The sequence below is a fragment of the Chiloscyllium punctatum genome, chromosome 10, assembly GCF_047496795.1.
Source record: "Chiloscyllium punctatum isolate Juve2018m chromosome 10, sChiPun1.3, whole genome shotgun sequence".
Taxonomy (NCBI): domain Eukaryota; kingdom Metazoa; phylum Chordata; class Chondrichthyes; order Orectolobiformes; family Hemiscylliidae; genus Chiloscyllium; species Chiloscyllium punctatum.
The window spans coordinates 7,157,856-7,169,935 of record NC_092748.1 but is presented as its reverse complement, the minus strand read 5'-3'; the positions used below and the strand labels follow the sequence as shown (position 1 = coordinate 7,169,935).

General features: G+C 42.1%; 1 protein-coding gene across 5 annotated transcripts in view; it reads right to left on the bottom strand.

Annotated features, from left to right (window-relative positions):
- als2b (alsin Rho guanine nucleotide exchange factor ALS2 b) overlaps nucleotides 1–12,080 on the bottom strand; it is a 128,036-nt gene that overhangs the window by 84,762 nt on the left and 31,194 nt on the right. For all 5 annotated transcript variants that reach the window (XM_072578396.1, XM_072578399.1, XM_072578397.1 and 2 more), the window contains exon 5: nucleotides 5,104–5,272. In XM_072578396.1, coding sequence (XP_072434497.1) covers nucleotides 5,104–5,272 — 169 coding nt within the window. The remainder of the gene's footprint in view (nucleotides 1–5,103; nucleotides 5,273–12,080) is intronic.

The following is a 12,080-nucleotide window of genomic DNA, read 5'->3' as shown; positions in this document are numbered from 1 at the left end:
TCAAACCCCACCCTTCCAATCGCAACAAGGACAGAACCCCCCAGTCCTCACCTTTCACCCCACCGACCGCTGTATACATCGCATCATCCTCCACTATTTCCGCCACCTATAAACGGACCCCACCACCAGAGATATATTTCCCTCCCCTCCCCTATCTGCTTTCCATAGAGACCATTCCCTCCGCGACACTCTTGTCAGGCCCACGCTCCCCACAAACCCACCCTCCCCTCCCCAGCACCTTCCCCTGCCACCGCAGGGATTGCAAAACCTGCACCCACACCTCCCCCCTCACCTCTGTCCAAGGCCCCAAATGAGCCTTCCACATTCATCAGAGTTTCACCTGCACTTCCACACGTCATCCATTGCTCCCGATGTGGTCTCCTCTACGTTGGGGAGACAGGACGCCTATTTGCACAGCACTTCAGAGAACATCTCCGGGACACCCGCACCAACCAACCCCACCGCCCCATGGCCAAACACTTCCAACTCCCTCTCCCACTCTGCCAAGGACGTGAATGCAGGTCCTGGGCCTCCTCCATCCCCACACCCTCTCCACCTGACGCCTGGAGGAAGAACGCAGCATCTTCCGCCTTGGGACCCTCCAACCCCACGGCATCAATATGGATTTCACCAGTTTCCTCACTTCCCCTCCCCTCACCTTATCCCAGTTCCAACTCGGCACCACCCTCATGAACTGTCCTACCTGTCTATCTTCCTTCCCACCTATCTGCTCCACCTTCTTCTCCGACCTATCACCATTACCCCTGCCTCCATCTACCTATCGCACTCTGAGCTACCTTCCTCCCAGCCCCAACCCCCCCTCCCATTTATCTCTCCACCCCATTGGCTCACAAGCCTCATTCCTGATGAAGGGCTCTTGCCTGAAATGTCGATTCTCTTGCTCCTCAGATGCTGACTGACCTGCTGTGCTTTTCTAGCACCCCACTCTCGACCTTTGCCATGCAAAATTGCCCAAAGTGTTCAGGGATGGGCAGTTTAGGTGCATTAGTCAGGTGTAAATATAAGGTAGGAGAATAAGTCTGAGTGGGTTATTCTTCTGAGGGTGAGGCCAAAGGGTCTGTTACCACAAGGTAGAAATTCTATAATTCTATGTACTGTACTATACTGTTCTATGTTCTATGCAATCTCTTAGAATTGACAAAGGAGTTAAGAGGTAGACATAAGGCAGACATAATTAACACACTTGGCAGAGTGTCTGGGATTGCGGAAATAAGAAGAACAAGGTAAACCAAGTGGTGAATCACTTGAGTTCACAAGAATCAAATTTACAGTTAAACCAGATTAAATGGAAAAGGAAATTTAAAAAGCATGAAAGGCATTTGGAACTTGAACAAAAGAAAGAATAGAGACAGTAGAAGAGGTAATTTAAGAGCGTGGAACTGGAGTTCAGGGGAGAGAAAGGAATAAAGTGAAGGAGTTGTAGTGACCGTATCTTTTTTGAAAGCTACAGTTATAAAAAGAGGATGCAACGGAAGGTTCTGATGAGCAAAGCCTAGTCATAACCTGAAGTCCAGTAGGAAATATGTGAATTCCTATAGACCCTATTGAAATTTGAGGAAAAGGATGTGCAGACATCCTTTATGTTATTTGAAAAAGTAACAAAATAAATGGAGCGACTGAAGGAAAACTGGAAACTGTCCATGAGTCAAGCTGGGCGGATACAGTATTTGAGAGTTGTGCATCACTCTCAGAAACTGTTTTGATGGATTATGATGCAATAAAAAGAAAGGCTATTCTGGGTGCATATGAGTTAGTTCCTCAAACACAAATGCAAAAGTTTTTGAAACTTTAGGGAACAGCTGGGGTATAGTCCGACAGATCCTCGTCACCCTATGCTTTGGGATTTACATATTAATCAATCGAAACTTGCATCGCCATTCTAAATGGTTAAAGACTTAACAGCCATCTAGGTTTGTCTAACACATCACATCAGTTGTATGACACTTTGATCTATTACTGATAAATTCCGTGCCCTATGTATCCTGCTCCAATAGCTTCCTGATGAAGGCGAAGTGCTCTGAAAGCTTGTACTTTCAAATAAACATGTTGAACTATAACCTGGTGTGGTGTCATCTTTAACTTTGTTCACCAAAGAAGCACAATGAACATTAGCAGAGTATTTAAATGTAGACTACCTCACTGCTGAGGCTGATCCTCTCATGACTGAATATCTATATGGCATTTTCTGACAGTACAACCTGCAAAGTAATCAGCAGCCTTGGTGAATGTCAGCCATAGTTGTACACGGTCCATTAGTTTCAGACAGGGGTCTGAGGCCAGCCCCTTTTAGATCCAAACTGCAGACAGTTGAACCCCGGAATATACAAATTAGGAACTGAATGCCATTCAGCCCCTTGAACTTGTTCTGCTGTCCAAAGCAATTGTGGCTAATCAGATTGTAGTCTTGACTCAACATTCCTGTTTATGTAACATTTTGGCTCCCTTGCTAGTCAAGAATCTATCTACCTCCGCTATAAAAATATTTAGTGATTCTGCCTTCGCACACTCTGGAGAAGGGTTCGAAAGACTTGACTTTCCTGAGAGAAAATGAGACTAATCTCCAACTTCAATGGAAGACCTCTTAGCTTAAAACAGAGCCCCCTAGTCCTCTCCCACAAGTGAAATGCCCTTTGAGCATCCACCCTGTCAAATCCCCTCAGGATCTTTTTTATATCTCAGTAACGCTTTCATTCAGAACTCTAATGGAAACAGGCCTCGCCTTTATAACCTTTCCTCCCAACACTCCCATTCCAGATCAGTCCAATCATCCTTCTCTGAATAGTTTCTAATGCCTTTAAATAAGATCAAAACTGCACTGCTAGTGAGAACAGAAAGAGACCATTCAACCCTTCTAAGCCTATTCAATCACACAGTTACATGTTTCTGATTTGCATCTGTACCTGCCTTGGTTCCAAAACCCTTGAAACCCTTCCCAACAAAAACACCCATCTCTTTTTTTTTAAACAGTTTCAATTGACCAGTCTCAACTGTTTTCTGAGAGTTCCAGACTTATACTTGATTTGTGAGAATTGTATCCAAACATCATCCTGAAATGGCCTAGCCTTAATTTTAAGATTAGTACCCTTATTCTGGTCTCTCCCACCACAGGATATAGTTGTCTCAATTGTTTAAGATATCGTATTCCATAATGAATATGTTCTCAGAGGTATAACTTGGGAATCAGATGTTCCTAATTATCGTACAATTAACTCTCAGCGTAGATGTAACTCATATAGACCCAGGGTAATTATAGCTCAAAGTGCTAACTGAATAAAGGTCAGCATTTGAATGGAGAAAACGCAATGAGTTTTTGGTTGAGCCTGGTGATCTGCAGCTTAATCAGTAAAAGATTTAAGTTGTTCTTATTTCTTATTTGAAAAGATGCTTTTACCTTCTTTGATTTAAGGGAAATTAATGGTGGAATCATTAAGTCAGGAGTAGTAGTTCACTAATTCCGTTAGAGATAGGAATTATTCACGTGGATCCCAAAATCAAATCAAAAGATATGGTTGTTTAAAAAGCAACATGGTTATCTGGCATTTCTAATTGGCACATCGTGTCACAATGGGAGGTTCTTAGATTTCACTTGTTGGTTTTGATTTGCAGAAGTTGGCAGTCATTCATTCAGTTTTTGCACAAACTAGTGTTTGGCAAATAAAGACAAGGAGATAAATGTGTGGCTCTAAACTTGGTGTGGGTGAATAGTTTTCAGATCACTGAGCACTGACACCAGTACTGGAGTAAAAGGGAGCTGTTCCAGTGTGACGGGCTACACTTAAACCACCTTGGGACAGTGTCTTGGCAAATCGGACAACAAGGCTTATACAAAGGCCTGTAAACTAAATAGCGTGTACAAAACATAGAAAAAAAATAGCCAATAAGATCAAAGGGGGGGAAAATTGCAAGAGGTAAAATCGATGGCTCTTTGCTTGAGTACACTCAGTATTCAGAATAAAATAAATGAGTTAACAGTACAAATATAGATTAATGAAAATGGTCATATAGGTATTATAAGACATGTTTACAAAAATGATAACTAAATATTCAAGGGTATGTGATTGTTCAAAAAGACAGTTAAGTACCTTTGTTAGTACTAGATGGTGGAGATCAGAAATAACAGAGGGAAGAACAAACAGGATGGGGAGAAGATTTTAAAAATGGAACATTAAAAATGTTATTTAAGTGGAGAATGCCACAGCATTGAGGGATTTGGGGTTCCTTGTACATGAATCACAAAAAGCTAGCATACAAATTCAGTTAGTAGGGAAGGCAAATCAATGATGACCTATATTTCAAAGAGAATGGAGCATAAAAATAGGGAACACTACATTCAACCAGACTTTGCAAAACCAAAAAAAAATACATATTGTTAGTGGTGATTGTGAGTTTGAGCAGCACTTCAACAATCCTGAGTGTACTATTTATGACACTCAAATCAAACTTAAGACAGTCAAGCTTTTAATGGGCACATTTATGCTGGCTCAAACTGATATTCATATGCCAGGACAAGTTTTCTGCAAACAAATAGAATAAGTCCAAACCTTATCTTTTCTGAATCGCCCAGGAGCTGGGGGGAACCTATAGTTTTCCTGTTGCTTTCTCCGAGGTAATACCTTGACAAATTTTAGTCAGTTTGCCAACCAATTCGTCTCCCTTGTTTTTTTAAACTGTCATATCGTTGTTTGTAATCTTTTCAAATTGGACATTTTTGAGTTTGTTCTGAGTGCAAGAATGAAAAGCTTCAACTACATGTCTTCCTTCAGCAATATTCGTGATCAATCTTGGGTTTAAAGTCAATAACGTTATTTCCCAACACTAAACAAATGTGCCACAGTTTTCCCCAATCATTTAATTTCTTGAAGGCCAATGTACTTTTGGAACTTACTGCCCAACCTGAAGCATTTATTGTACCACCTAATTCAGTGCCATCATCACACTCAGGATTATATGGCACTTAGTCACCTTTGATTGAACTGAGGTGGTTTGAAATACAACTTTGTTTTGAAGACGTCATAAGGCAGGAAGCAAAATAATATTATTTCAAGGATACTTTTTATCTGTCGGTGATTGAACTCCTGTTACCTGGGAAGGACATCTCCATGACCCAGTTGACCCTCTTTGCCTCGTCCCCAGCTCCATAACTCCGTCTGTAAGGAAGGAAGGTGTGCAGCTACCTCACTCCCAGGCGTTGGGGTCAGGCTCACTGATCGAATTCTTGCACGTCCTGCTCTTCTGAGAAGTCTTGGGGAAACTGAAAGAAAAAGACACAATCACTTGTAGATGTCAGGTGACTAAGGGAACTCTTGCTGCCCTGACACTATCCTATCACAGACAATTGCAATTTTAAGCCAAATATTCTTTAGTTTCTGTTTGAAAGATACTTCTATTCTTCTTATCAAAATAAATAACCTCACACTTTTCCACATGGTATTCCATCTGTTACTTCTTTGCCCACTCTCCTAGCCTGTCAAAGCCCTTCTGCAGCTTCCTGCCACCTCGACACTACCTGTCCCTCCACCTATCTTTGTCATCTGCAAACTTTGCAACAAGACTCTCAGTTCCTTTGATTAGATCATTAACATATAACGTGAATAGTTGTGGTCCCAAGTGGGGCTTGTGCAGAACTCCACTAGTCACAGGCTTCCAGCCTGAAAAAGATCCCTTCATTCCCACTCTCATCCATTTGCCAGTACCTTGGACCTAACATCATAGACTCTTCATTTAGTTAGCAGCCTTCTGTATGGCATCTTGTCAAAAGCCTCTGGAAATCCAAATAAATCACGTCCATGACTCTCCTTTGCCTAACTTTCTTGTTACTTCCTTAAAGAATTAGACTTAATACATTGTCCAATATCCGTAAATATCTTCATCACTCATTCACGGATTCTTGAATCTGCTTAATATTCTCCAGTAAATATTTTTCTTTAAACCATATTTAAGACAATGAATTGTAAACCATGTAAAACTTTACTATTCCGAGTATCACAAGCAAGGCACCTCTCTTGCACTAACAAATTGAATTTCAAAACACAAAAAACAAAAAAGTCTCAGTGGTACCAGCCTGCTGCCTTAACACTGGCAAAAAATCAGATTTGAATAGAACAGTCCTTTGATTACATGTTGGAACACAGAACATTAAAAATACATAATCTGTGTCAGGCATTCACATGATTTAAAATTCATATGCATCTTCACCAATACTGCTGCTTATCAAACATATTTAAATCTACAGGATAATGATCAGGAAATTTAATCCAGAGAAATGTTAAGTGAAGTATTAGAGGAGGATAAAACTGCAGAGAACTGTATATTAATTGGTAAAAAGATAAAAGCATTGGTCTCCCAGAAACATGGATTCAGACATTGAGAGAGGAGATAGATAGCACTGTAAAAATCCTAATTTTCCAGGCTGGAGTGAAAATCTTTTATTTATTCACAGAGCACTTACCTCTAAATTGAAATATTTTTGTTAGGCATTATTGTTTTTATGAAGGTTCGAGCTTTTTTGTTTTATATAACTAAGGGCGTAGAGCACAGAAATGATTGATGTTAAGCCCATTACAATTAAGTGGCTCTGTCACAGTCAGAATAATCTTGGTTAGAGACAAAAAAACTGCAGATGCTGGAATCCAAAGTAGACAGGCAAGTGTTAGATTTTGGATGCATTATCAATATCCTTGGTTTAGTCCTGCAGTATTTTTAAGATACAGATAAAGCACCCTCTAAACTCCCCATCAAGCTGATTCATGAGGACAGAGACTGATGACATGGTCTCACACAATAGATAAACATTAATGCAGTGAAGTGTGAGGTGACACATTTTGCAAATAGGAATGTGGTAATGTAAACTAATAGCATAATTTTTAAAAGGGAATTGGAAGGGTTTAGCAGCAGTTACTGGGTGGACCCAGTTACAGAACTTTAAATGCAAGACACTGGGTCCCCAACAGCCATTGTCAGTTGGCAAGGACAATGAATACGGCTGATAGGACTTCTGTCATTACAGAACCGAAAGGTGGCTGTTATGTCTGCTCCATTTCTTTGCAAGAACAATTTGGCTAGTCCCATAGCCCTGTGAATTCTTCGTAGCCCTGCAAATTCTTCTCCCATTGGTACTAAACTGAATCCAAGCAAGCATGCCAGATGGGTTCAGGTTAGTGAAAAGTGGAACGCAGAGCTGAAGGGGCCTCATTTTAATAAAGAATTGCACCAACCACAGTACAGCAGTTCCTCTGTACTGCATTGAAATGTCAGCCTAGTGGCTCTGACATCCATCATTATGAAGTGCTTCGAGGGGTTATTAATGGCACACATTGACTCCAGCCTCCCAGATGGCCTTGATCTGCTACAATTCACCTATCGTCACAGTAGGTTAACAACAGATGCCAGCTCCCTGGCCCTATACCTGTCTCTGGAACATCTGGGTAACAAGGGTATCCACATAAGATTCCTAACAAATCAGACCTCCAAGCTCGGAGACCTAGGACTCTGCTCCCCACCCTCTGCAAGTGACTTCCTGACCTGCAGACCGCAATCAGTAAAGATTGACAACAACACCTCCTCCACAATAATCTTCAACATTAATTCCCCCTCAAGGCTGTGTAATCAGCCCTTACTATGCTTCTCTCATACTTATGGCTGTGTGGCCAAATTCAGCGTTAACTCCTTTTGACAAATCTGCTGATAACATCACCATAGTGGGTCAGATCTCACATAATGCACAGAGTACAGTAAAGAGATAGAGAGCTTGGTGGCATGGTGTAAAGACAACAATTTCTCTCTCAATGTCAGCAAAACAAAGGAGCTGGTCATTGACTTCAGGAAGCAGGGTGGAGGACACACCATGTCTATATCAACGGTGCTGAGGTGGAGGTGGCCAACAGCTTCAAGTTCCTAGGAGTAAACATCAGTAACGATCAATCCTGGTCCATCCACATCGACGCTACAGTCAAGAAAGCACACCAACACCTCTACTTCCTCAGAAGGCTAAGGAAATTCGACATGTCCATAATGACTTTTACCAATTTTTATTGATGCACCATTGAAAACATCCTGTCCGGATGCTCTGCCCAGGACTGCCAGAAACCAGGGAGTTGTTAACGTAGTCCAGTCTTTCTTTCGTTGACTCCATCTACATCTCCTGCTGCTCAGGAAAGCAGCCAACATAATCAAAGACCCCTCCCACCCCATTTAACATTCCACCCTCTTTCCTCAGGCAGGAGATCCAAAAGTTTGAATACATGTACCAACAGATTTAGGAACACCATCTTCCCTGCTGTTATCAGACTTATGGACAGGTCTTTCACTTTTGGAGTTGATCTTTCTCTGCGTCTTCTGTAACACTATATTCTGCATTCTGTTCTATTACTTATGCAAGCTGTGATTTGTCTGGTTCGCATGCAAACAATACTTTTCACTGTATCTCAGTTTATATGACAAGAACAAATCAAATCAAATGATTAAATTTCATATCAAAAGTCCCTCATTTTACTCTCCCTGGCATGTGTTAGGGAGTTTTGTGTTTTTATTCCTTTCCAAGAATTTAAGTCCATGAAAATTACAGTATACGTGCTGTTCCTTCAATCCTACATCCACAATCTGTCCTGTACCAAAACCAATGGTGGAACCTCAGGCAGACTGATCTTATCCAGGAGGTATTTGACAGTTAGATTCCTATAGTTGAAAGCAGCCCATTGAGGTAAAAACAATGACTGCAGATGCTGGAAACCAGATTCTGGATTAGTGGTGCTAGAAGAGCACAGCAGTTCAGGCAGCATCCAAGTAGCTTCGAAATCGACGTTTCGTGCAAAAGCCCTTCATCAAGAATAAAGGCAGTGAGCCTGAAGCGTGGAGAGATAAGCTAGAGGAGGGTGGGGGTGGGGAGAAAGTAGCATAGAGTACAATGGGTGAGTGGGGGAGGGGATGAAGATGATAGGTCAAGGAAGAGAGGGAGGAGTTGATAGGTGGAAAAGAAGATAGGCAGGTAGGACAAGTCCGGACAAGTTATGGGGACAGTTACTGAGCTGGAAGTTTAGAACTAGGGTGAGGTGGGGGAAGGGGAAATGAGGAAACTGTTGAAGTCCACATTGATGCCCTGGGGTTGAAGTGTTCCGAGGCGGAAGATGAGGCGTTCTTCCTCCAGGCGTCTGGTGGTGAGGGAGCGGCGGTGAAGGAGGCCCAGGACCTCCATGTCCTCGGCAGAGTGGGAGGGGGAGTTGAAATGTTGGGCCACGGGGCGGTTTGGTTGATTGGTGTGGGTGTCTCGGAGATGTTCCCTAAAGCGCTCTGCTAGGAGGCGTCCAGTCTCCCCAATGTAGAGGAGACCGCATCGGTAGCAACGGATACAATAAATGATATTAGTGGATGTGCAAGTAAAATTTCCACATCCATCAAAGTTTTACCTGCACATCCACTAATATCATTTATTGTATCCGTTGCTCCCAATGCAGTCTCCTCTACATTGGGGAGACTGGGCGCCTCCTAGCAGAGCGCTTTAGGGAACATCTCCGGGACACCCACACCAATCAACCACACCGCCCCGTGGCCCAACATTTCAACTCCCCCTCCCACTCTGCCGAGGACATGGAGGTCCTGGGCCTCCTTCACCGCCGCTCCCTCACCACCAGATGCCTGGAGGAAGAACGCCTCATCTTCCGCCTCGGAACACTTCAACCCCAGGGCATCAATGTGGACTTCAACAGTTTCCTCATTTCCCCTTCCCCCACCTCACCCTAGTTCTAAACTTCCAGCTCAGTAACTGTCCCCATAACTTGTCCAGACTTGTCCTACCTGCCTATCTTCTTTTCCACCTATCAACTCCTCCCTCTCTTCCTTGACCTATCACCTTCATCCCCTCCCCCACTCACCCATTGTACTCTATACTACTTTCTCCACACCCCCACCCACCTCTAGCTTATCTCTCCACGCTTCAAGCTCACTGCCTTTATTCCTCATGAAGGGCTTTTGCCCGAAACGTCGATTTCGAAGCTACTTGGATGCTGCCTGAACTGCTGTGCTCTTCCAGCACCACTAATCCAGAGCAGCCCATTGAGTTCACTCCGACCCTCTGAAGAGAATCCCACCCAGACCCACCCTTTAACCTTGCATTTCCCATGGCCAATCCACCTAACCTGCACATCTTTGGACTGTGGGAGGAAACCAGAGCACTTGGAGGAAACCCACACAGACAAGGGGAGAATGTGCAACCTCCACAAAGACAGTCGCCAGAGTTCACTGGTGCTCTGAGGCAGCATTGCTAACCACTGAGCCACCGTACCACCCATGTTCTACACATGGAGATATTTATTAAAATTCAATGAGTAAGAAATTAGCAAGGGAATAGAAATAAAGTGTATTTTACTAATTTGAGGAAATCCTGTCTAATGGGGTAGCTGTAATGAGTGGCATTCTCTGATACTTACACCATCATCAATATAGGATTCAGAAATAGTGCAAACTAATCAAATTAAGAGGGCTATTTTTAAAATCACAATGAATCAGACAAAATGAGAGTGGGGAATCAAATTAGATGCAAAGAAATTGTAAAATTCTGTACAAATGCGGAAAAAAGGTGACACTTAGCCCACAGATGGAGGCGAATTAGAAAACAAGGAAGTTAAAAGAGAACAAGTAGTCTTTGTAGATGTTGACAAATCTATTCAATGCTGAGCGTCAAACAACAAACGAACTAAAATGTTAAGCTATATTACCAATCAGAAAATATCCTGATCAAAGTGCACAATGCTGAGATCAAACCACAACTTGAGTACTAAATCCACTCCTGGATAACCATGAAACACTGTCAAAGCTTGGAGTCAGTATAGAGAAGGGGCACAAAGTAGAATCTGACTGCAGAGGCAACTCAGCTATATTGAAAAAGACTGGAGTAATCATGAATCTCTATACTAGAGAAAAGGTGGTGTGGAAGTGGTCTAACAATAATCTCAAGGCAGCTCAGGAATGAAAAAAGTAAATCTGGAAAGAAAAATCTTTAAATAGAGTGTGCAGCACAATTGAGGTCAATATTTAAAACAATAAAGGAAACTTACTTCTAACATCAGTTTGTTTATTGCATGAAGACTGGTCAACTCAAGGGTCAAGTAAAGATAAATTACTACAGATGTTGGAAGTCTGAAACAAACACCAGAGATTACCAGAGAAACTCAGTAGCAGGTCTGGTTTTATCTGTGCAGAGAGAAACAGAGATAATGTTTCAAGTCCAGAATAATTCTTTAGAAGTGGTTTGCTCTTCAGAAGAAGAGTGCTACTGGTCTCTGTTTCGCTCTATACAAATGTTGCTAGACCTGCTGAGTTTCTCCAGGATTCATTCTGTTTGTTTCAGGAGTCAGACATCCAGACAGCCCATTGGAGGCAAAAACCTGAACGGATTTCTAAATTAATTTAATGGGGTATCATTGGAAGTGGAGGACACCCAACCCCATATACTAGCTTGGATCAGACTCTGTACATTTGAATGAAGGAAAAGCCCTTCAGTGATTACGTACGACATTACATCTAGAACTCAGATCAGAGCACAGAAGCACAAGGAAGAATGCATACTTTAAGCTCTGAGCGTTATGATTGGGGTGCAATATAATCAGGTAATTGTGAGCCAAGTAATATACAAGGATCTCAACAAATAAAAATCCCTAAACATGCCAGGGATCGGATATTCACATCAAGCAAGAATGATTCAATATTGCTAAAACGAAGGACATGTTGCTGAAGTTGTTTTGTCTTGTGTTCGTGAAGACAAATACAATAATGTCAAATTTAAAACAATCAAAACAATATATACTGCCAGACAAAATGATGCTGAGTAATTGGCAAAGAAGACTCTTGCTGAAGCACTGTAAAGGAGAAACTAAGGGGGACAAATAGGCTTTCCAAGCTCCTGGGTCATTCTAAAAAGCAACTGGCTTGAACAAAGAATGTTCAGGAAAAGTTTAGTGAGAACACAACACATCTGAAACCCCAGCTTAAACGACTTTCAGTAATTACTACCCATTATACAAATAACAATCCATTGTTGAACAGAGAAAAACAAGAGTGTTAGGGCA